The sequence below is a fragment of the Kogia breviceps genome, chromosome 8, assembly GCF_026419965.1.
Source record: "Kogia breviceps isolate mKogBre1 chromosome 8, mKogBre1 haplotype 1, whole genome shotgun sequence".
Lineage (NCBI taxonomy): Eukaryota > Metazoa > Chordata > Mammalia > Artiodactyla > Physeteridae > Kogia > Kogia breviceps.
Window position 1 is genome coordinate 37,863,356 of NC_081317.1, and position 8,824 is coordinate 37,872,179.

At 49.1% G+C, this 8,824-nt stretch overlaps 1 protein-coding gene across 1 annotated transcript; it reads left to right on the plus strand.

The window, feature by feature from the left end:
• The first annotated feature begins 746 nt into the window (after positions 1 to 746).
• Positions 747 to 3,142, plus strand: GAS1 (growth arrest specific 1). The gene has a single exon (XM_059072362.2). It carries the CDS (start codon positions 768 to 770, stop codon positions 1,809 to 1,811), a length of 1,044 nt encoding a protein of 347 aa, XP_058928345.1. The 5' UTR covers positions 747 to 767; the 3' UTR covers positions 1,812 to 3,142.
• Positions 3,143 to 8,824: the final 5,682 nt, after the last annotated feature.

The following is an 8,824-nucleotide window of genomic DNA, read 5'->3' on the forward strand; positions in this document are numbered from 1 at the left end:
TTTGTTTGCTTTTCCATGCATGCATAATGAGGGGGCACCGCGGCACCACGCGGGGGCTCCCGGCCCACTTTTGTATTTAAAGCCTCGCTGCGAGCGAGTCCGCAGCCAGGCTCAGCGGATCCGCTCCCCGGGCTCCTTGTCACCCGAGAAGCCGCCGCCGAGGGAAGCCCGGGAGCCGCTCTCCGGCCGCGCCAAGTTTCCCATTCTCCCCGCGCCGCCCGAAAAGAGCTCCCCGGAGCTCGGCCGAGGCCGGGGTCGCCGCGGGCGGAGGGGGAGGGGACGCGGGCGGCCGGGCCGCGGGAAGGCGGGCAGCGCCGGGACGCGAGCCAGGAAGCGGCGCGATGCGAGAGCCCGCGGCGGCGGCGGCGGCGCGGCGCTGAGCCTGGGAGGAAGGAGCCGCCGCGGCCGCACAACGGATCTGCAGGCGCGGAGCAAAATGCACTCACGGCGCCGCGCGGTCCCACAGCCCCGCCGCGACCCCGCGGCCCGCAGCCCCTCAGGGCGGCAGTGAGCGCCTCCCGCCACTGCCGGGGGCCGACCGGAGGGGTTCTCCGCGGCCTTGCACTTCTAGGAAGCCCCTGCAATCCCAGCGAGAGCCGACCTTCTGCAAGCAGCGGGGCACCAGCCAGCGGCGCGCATGGATTTATGAAAACACTCATGCAAGAAGTTGGCAGGACTGGGGCAAACTTTTCCGCCGGCTCCGCGTCCGCCGCTCCCCACGCCTCGTGTCCTTTCCGCTCCTCGCCCGGCGGCCGCCGCTGCCCGCGATGGTGGCAGGGCTGCTGGGCGGCGGCGGCGGGGCCCGCGGGGGGACCGTGCCGGGCGCCTGGCTGTGCCTGATGGCGCTGTTGCAGCTGCTGGGCTCGGCGCCGCGGGGCTCCGGGCTGGCGCACGGCCGCCGCCTCATCTGCTGGCAGGCGCTGCTGCAGTGCCAGGGGGAGCCGGAGTGCAGCTACGCCTACAACCAGTACGCCGAGGCGTGCGCACCGGTGTTGGCGCAGCGCAGCGGGGGCGACGCGCCGGGGGCCGCCGCCGCCGCCGCCGCCTTCCCGGCCTCGGCCGCGTCCTTCTCGTCGCGCTGGCGCTGCCCGAGCCACTGCATCTCGGCCCTTATTCAGCTCAACCACACGCGCCGCGGGCCCGCCTTGGAGGACTGTGACTGCGCGCAAGACGAGAACTGCAAGTCCACCAAGCGCGCCATTGAGCCGTGCCTGCCCCGGACGAGCGGCGGCGGCGCGGGCGGCCCGGGCGCGGGCGGGGTCATGGGCTGCACCGAGGCCCGGCGGCGCTGCGACCGCGACAGCCGCTGCAACCTGGCGCTCAGTCGCTACCTGACCTACTGCGGGAAGCTCTTCAACGGGCTGCGCTGCACCGACGAGTGCCGCACGGTCATCGAGGACATGCTGGCCGTGCCCAAGGCGGCGCTGCTCAACGACTGTGTGTGCGACGGCCTGGAGCGGCCCATCTGCGAGTCGGTCAAAGAGAACATGGCCCGTTTGTGCTTCGGCGCCGAGCTGGGCAACGGCCCGGGCAGCAGCGGCTCGGACGGGGGCCTGGACGACTACTACGACGAGGAGTACGACGATGAGCAGCGCGCCGGGGGCGCGGGCGGCGAGCAGCCGCTGGACGACGACGACGGCGTCCCGCACCCTCCGCGCCCGGGCGGCGGCGCTGCTGCGGCGGGCGGCCGCGGGGACCTGCCCTACGGGTCCGGGCGCAGGAGCAGCAGCAGCGGCTGCCGCTCGGCGCCCCGAGGCGCCTGGACCCCGCTTGCCTCCATCTTGCTGCTGCTGCACTCGCTGCCCTTTTAACAATCGCGCCCCCCCGCCGTCGGCCACGGGAGGGTCGGCGCCGGGGCACCTGTGGCTCGGGGACAGAGGGGTGGTCGGGGGTATTTTCCAAAACGTTTTCTAGGTGGTTTCTGCCTAGCCGGTCTCCCCGCCTTGACTCTTGGCACGACCCTCGCCTCCTCTCCTGAGCAGGACTTTTTGGACATCCTCCCCTGCCCCCATTCCGGGTTCCAGACAGCTCCCCGCAGAAACCAGCCTAACTCCGGACCCCCGACATGAAACGGGCCTGGGGGGACAGAACCGTAGTCCTGGACTCCGAAGAGAGGCTGCTGACTAGTGGGGTCTTAAGAGTTTCAAGGGACTGGGTTTGGAGCAGGGGTTTTGAAGGAGGATTTATATTTGCAAAGGGGCTGTTTATTAGCGTTTCTCCTGCAAGGGGGGGGGGAGTGCAGGTAATCGACTTTTATTGTGGCCAGTGAAGACATTGCAATCGTAACCGATTCATTCGTTTAGTCTTGGTATCCGCGCCCAGAATCCTCAGTTATTTTGGGGGGGTGGGGTGGGGGGCGGGCGGGCAGGCATGAGAGGGGTTAATTTTCCTTAATTAGTTTTGGGTAAGTTTTAGCCCTTGATTTTAATTTCATTGCCACCACTCTGATCTCTTGCACATTTCTTAGGATTAAGGATCCAAAAATTCTGATCTAAACAGTTGCTAGTGGTGTTGAACAATGCAACTTTTTATTTAAAAGAGCTCTGCACTGCCATCTATGAAAGCCTCTTTATGATGTTTGTTTTGTTGTCATTTTCTTTGCATCAAGAAATTGTACGTACAAATATGCGGAGAATATATATTGCCTCTGCTTTTATCAGGGCGCTCACCCCTGGTACTTCGTATATAAAATGTATTAAAACTGGGGTTTGTTACCAGTTGTTGTATTTTGTATATAGAATTTTTATAAATTGTATGCTTCAGAAATAATTTATTTTTTAAAAGAAATTAAAAAACTTAAATCCGCATCCATGGTACACCTTTCCTCCCTGAAATGTAAAGAAACCGTTTGTCACCAGGGATCCAAAACCACAGTCCATTGTGAAGTGTGCTCTATCTAGAACAATTTTGAAGTGTACAGTGTATTTTATAGATTTGAAGTTAACATTCTTATTTTCAAGAGAATTTATGGACATTGTAGAAATGTATAAATGCATTTCCAAACTGCCTTAAACATTGTATTTTTATAGACATTGTTTTTTTTAAAAAAGTCCTATGTTTTAAGTAACGGTGGCTTTGTGTATTTTTTTGTTATTTGATTTTATTAAAATGTGTACATCAGTAAAGAGTTTTAAATAATGAATATGGTGTAGTTACTTTCCAGAGTTACATTGTGGTTAACCCAATAATGGGTGAGGAGGGGGGTGGAGGGACCACTGGGAATCTATCAACCATCAACTGAAATTAAAATACAATACAAGACAAGAAATGAGGGCTCTTATTTCTGCCTTCAATTTAATGAACAATTAGACATCTGTAAATCAGGCAGCTACAAGATATAATTTGACTGGTCTCCATTGGTATTTACGTTTGTGGAGAGGCTTCACATAATTTAGGGCTAACCCAGACATTTCTTTCCCCTCCCCCTTTACACTGGGACCCTCCCCTTGCCCCCCCACCCTCAGGAGAGTCCTCTCTGGCTACTAGACATTCTCATACAATCAAACATGCCAATAACATCTGTTATCAATAGGTCTTAGGAAACCTGGGAGACTCAACTTCAAAGTCATTTTCGCACTTTGAGTAAAAAAGTACAAAATTTTGTTACAAAACATTCGGGCCGGCAAAAGTAAACATACTGGGGAGAGGAACAATTACCAGAACTTGTAATATTGTTGTGAGGAGTTGTTTAGCAGTGGGCTGAAGGCTGGGCTCCTGCCAGAGCTACTGATCTACACTCAAACGCCCTTAGATAAATAATTACACTCTTAAGCTGTGTCGAGTGCTGATACACTTGACCTTGTAAATAGAAATGTTTGCAGTAGGAATAAACTCCGGCATTGGAAAATCTTTTAAACATTAACACAAAAGAGAGCGCTCTGTCCTCTGGGGATTTGAGTCTGAACCTCGCCAAGCTAGGCACTTGCAAGGGGGAAAAAAAGTTTATTTATCTTCTATTCCTGGTGTTTATTTAAAGCTTTTCATTTTAAACTCGGTGATTGGAAGGCAAGTCAGGAGTTTAAAAGTCACCACAAATAAACTTTGTCTGAGGGGTCGACAGATTAGCAAGATCTCGTGTCTCTTTATATGATATTAACATGTGCTGAGAAAACACAACCAGATTTCTCTGCTGCCTGAAGTAATTAACAAAGCTATGCCCCCTTCCAACTTCCTCCCACCCACTCCCACCCCCTACTTTCGAGGTTCTTTTGCCTCTAATTCACTCTTTTCCCAGCTTTTATGGAGGGCTTCGAGGCAATTCTTATTGCATCTAAAACCAAGATTCATATATGCATAGCATCAGAAAGTCTGAGATAGTTGTGTCAGACCAGCCCAGGAGAGTGGTGTGTGGCTAGAACCCCGTCACCTGAATGGTTGAGTAAACATATTGTTAAAATAAAGCTGAAAGCGTTGTTTCTTTGGGAAGTGAACAAAGCGTATTCCAAGAGACTTGTGAATGAAATCAGCTTTCTTTACAAAACGACGAGTTAGCAAATGCTTCTGCGTTTGTCCTTAAATATATTTAAATCATCTCCTCCTCATGTTATTTTAACACATTCTTGACTAAAAGTTAAGTCTTTGTCCCAGTAAAAGGCCCAGTTTTCCCCAGTAAGAAGTAAAAGGCATTAGCACTAGAAAAGGCTTGATAATTAACTGCTACAATAAACTCACGACTTGATTTTACAGGGTCCTGTCAAAAGCATCTGCCTGGAGTAAATCAACACAGCTCGCTCTTGGGGAGTGAGGACATGAGGCTTTATGCTTTCTTCCTTGGAGAAAGTGAACACTGATCGGTGGTCCATTTTAATTTAAACAGTTTTATGCTGGAGCCCAAGGGCCCCTCATCCCTCTGCAGACCTAGTAGATTCCAGAACAGGTTGCTGAGATGTTAAGTTACGGGACTGTAGGTTGCCATCTGTTCCTAGACCGAAAGGATTTTTACAGTTGTTGACATCTGTAATAGCTCATGCTGTCTGGGGAGCCTTTGGAATTTTGGACATTTGAGACCGCCAAAGGTCTCATGGAGAATGACTGGAAGTACCATTACTGAAGGCAAAGGTATCCCTGACTTTTCCCGGAGATCTTAAAAAGCGCCAGACTTCTAACAGAAGTCTTCCAGAGTGAGAGCAACTTCTTTTGGATTTCATAGAAAATCTGTGTCCTCCCGGCTGTTCCCATTTCCCTGTTAGCAGGTTTGCATTCTCAGTGACAGTTTATTTGTCTTTGGAGGCACTTCAGTGACAAATGTTGAAGGGAGTGTGGGACAATGGTGGAGAACAAGGGGGCAGTTCATTGAGCTGACAGTGACCATACAGTAAATGGAAGGAGGTTCAGGCTTCACTGCTCACCCAAGCACACGGCAACGCTTTTGTATATGACCACAATGGACATAACATAAGGTCTCTGTTTATTTTCAACAATATCTAGCAATGTACGTGGGCAATATACGTATGTCAAGTGAAAAAATGGCTGGAGGGAACTAAACCCTTGCACTAAGTGGTAGGACATCCCTTAGCATGGGCAGGGCCCTGACCAATGTCCATAAGTAAGGAACAGCTCCTGGTGTCAACTACCACAAACTTAAGGGGACACCACGCTCTGACACATCTGGGGTGCACTTCAACTCTCCCACTGGGGTCCACATGGGTGAAGACAACTTAGAACCAGCAGTCTCTCTTGGTTGAAGAGTCAAGAGAAACCGCATGGACTGGGGGGGCGTCTCTTTCTCACCACTCCCAACGTATGCACACCGACTCCATCCCAGCAATGCTGTGTTGTATACAATAAAAAGAGGGGGAAAGTGACAAGAGAACTTTCAGAGGCCTCAAACTCTGCATTGAAAACCTTTCTACTTTCAACTTTACCTTGCATGATTAGTTCACTGGTTTCAACCGTGGAAGTTCCCAAACATAACCTCATGTGTCCCTTTTTGAGCCCATAAAAAGAAAAGCACACATTATTTGGGTTTTGACCTCTCACACCTAGGACCTTCTGAAACATCGTCAGCTGACCCGGTTTCTCCCAGCTCCCCAGAACAAGGTTGTTGGGAAGCATCGTGTTACAATGTGAAGCATCGTGTTACAATGCCCATGGCCCAACAGCAGTTCCCGTTGCCGGAGGCTTGGGTTTCCAGTGGGTCTTGCAGCCTTGTGAGTTAAGTAAAGTTGGAGGTTACTGTATTCTATTGGAGGGGTTGCTTCTGCTGGACAGTTGAAAAGCTTCACCCCTGACTATTTGAATGACATAAGTAATGTGCTATTAGCATAAATACCTTCTAAGGCATCCAGTTAATCAATTTCTTAAATAACAGAATGATCTACTACAAAATAGTGGACTGTATACACTATATTTTGGCACAAAGATGGTCATTCTCCCACTAGTAACCAGGGGCTCTAAATAAATGATTTCAACAATGTTTTATTAAAGGACGACAAGAGCCCTCGAGCTGCATTAATCGGGGAGAAGTCGAGTGGCACTTTTGTTATGGAAATGTTAAGCACATAATAGCACTGCCAAACAATGTGCAGCCACTTCATTCTTTCAGCCATGCTGACACCTCTTAAAGAGGAACTGCAGGGAAGGATGTGGGAAAGATCTGCTTTTCGAGGAAGCTTTCAGCTAATATTTTGGAGGGCTACCTCCAAACCCTGTGTAATATGCATGCGATGGAAGCAAGAAAGGCTACTGAGATACTGGAAGGGTTTCCTTACCTTATTTCAGGAGCTTGGGCTCCATAAGTCAAATGTCTACATTTTTTGACATGGCATTTGTCAAAATTATATTTTGGTGATTTTGTATTGCTGCGAGTCCAATTTTATAATGTGGATCAAAGACAGTTTCTCTCAATGGTGCTGATATATACTGTATGTAGCTTTACTGAGTTCCCCTTAAGCAAACAGGGTGAGTCTGCAAACAGGTGAAAACACACGTCACCAAGGACATCTTCAATCTGTAACAAAAAATAAAGTCATATCTATTTCCAGCCTTTATGGACACCATTATATTCTCTGCTTATTAATATGAATTTTTCTAAGTTTATTTCTGTATTTAAATATAATATGTGGGTTCTTGGATGGCAGAATGGAGTCATATCTTACAACCAAATCCTATTGTATATTTTGATCACTGATCAGATATTACTAAGTACCATAATAAGGAACATTTCAGTGAGATTTGAGGACTTTCTCATAGACACCTCTGTTATGAAAACGCCAGTCAATTAACCTTAATTTTAACCCCTGTCTGCTCTTACCTATCAGGTAGTTACACCTGTTTGGAGCATCCTTCTGTAGTGAACATTGAAGTAAGCTCTTAGGGTGACTAAGACCTATGTCTGTAATCCTGAACAAGTGAGGGGAGGGGAGGGGAAACAAAAAGAGTTTGCTTGGTTCCATAGGCATCTGTTGAGGCGCTACCAGTGTATACATGATGCAGTCTCATCCCTGGACAAGCTGGCCATCAGGATGGGGAGGCAGACACATGTCCTTTCAACCTCAGATAGAGAGCATAGAGGAGGATGATCGGATGACTTAGCCAGACTCTGGGTGTAAGGAAACTTGGAGAAGGCGACACTGAAGCTAAGTATGAGGACAGGAATGGACATTAGCAAGAACAGTGGGGAAGACATTTCCATCAGAGGGAACCACACGTCCTAAGACATGGAGGGATTGAACAGCATTGTGTGTGTGTGTGTGTGTGTGTGTGTGTGTGTGTGTGGTGTGATCGTGTCAACACCAAAATATAACGTGGGAAGTAACAAGGTTGGGGCTTGAAAGAAGGGTTAATACCAGGTCACAGAAGCCTTGAATGTCATGCTAGGTATTGACTTTACCCTGCTCAGTGCCCATGACAGGAAACCTCTGAGAATTCCCAGCTGAAGAGTCCAGAGGTTTACCTCCTTGAACAGAGTACATGATGGTTTTAAGGCATGAAGAGCAGAGGTTGGGACAACAGTTACTGCCAGGTCCCATAAAAAATTAAAGTCAGGCAATGAGCTAGAAAAGTGGCAGCAGGAGGAGGGAGAAGGCAGATTCAAGAAACTATGACTGGTCAAACATGGAGGATTCAGGGAGGGCGGAGGCTAATATGACCGCTGGACTGCTGGTTTTCTGGCTCCGAAAACTGGTGGATGATGTCATGTTCTGTCCTCGAGGAAGAAAGATTGAGGGGCTAGTTGCGTTTGAGGATATAAAGAACATCCAGTTGGCAGTGCACTGCAGAAAACCAACTACAGGGCTGAAGCTCAAGGCAGGAGTCGGACTTGGAGAGTGGTCATGGTGAAGACTTCTAGGAGTGAGGCACCCAAAGAGTGCAGAGAGAAGAGGGCCGTGGACAGAGGAAGGAGTGCCCAGGAAAGGAATCCCAGAAGGGAAAAGAGAAGGTCACAGGCATCTTAGGAGGAGCAGGAACATGAAATCATAAAGTTTCTGGACATGGACAACTAAATTTGAAAATGCTTAAGAAACCAATACTATTGCTTAGAAAGAAAAATGAATTCACTGGAGTTCTAAGAAAATATGTGACCAAAATATTCTTCATTATAACAGTAGTAGTAATCATAATTATAATCACAACTAACTGTAGGGAAATCAAAAATACCAAAAATATGCCATGGCAGTAATAGAATACTACTAATAAAAAATAATGTGGGTGTGAAGAGTTAGGGGGCACAGTTTCTAAGACTGCTCTGATTTCTGATACCAGTGCAAGTTTGAGGTCCAATAATTCACTAGGAGGGCTCACAGAACTCAGTGAAAGCTGTTATATTCACAGTTACAGTTTATCACAGGGAAAAATTTCATAGAGCAGAATCAGGGGAAGTATT

Excerpts from the sequence above, each read along its gene's own strand:
- GAS1 (XM_059072362.2), top strand. The coding sequence starts at position 768 with ATGGTGGCAGGGCTGCTGGGCGGCGGCGGCGGGGCCCGCGGGGGGACC.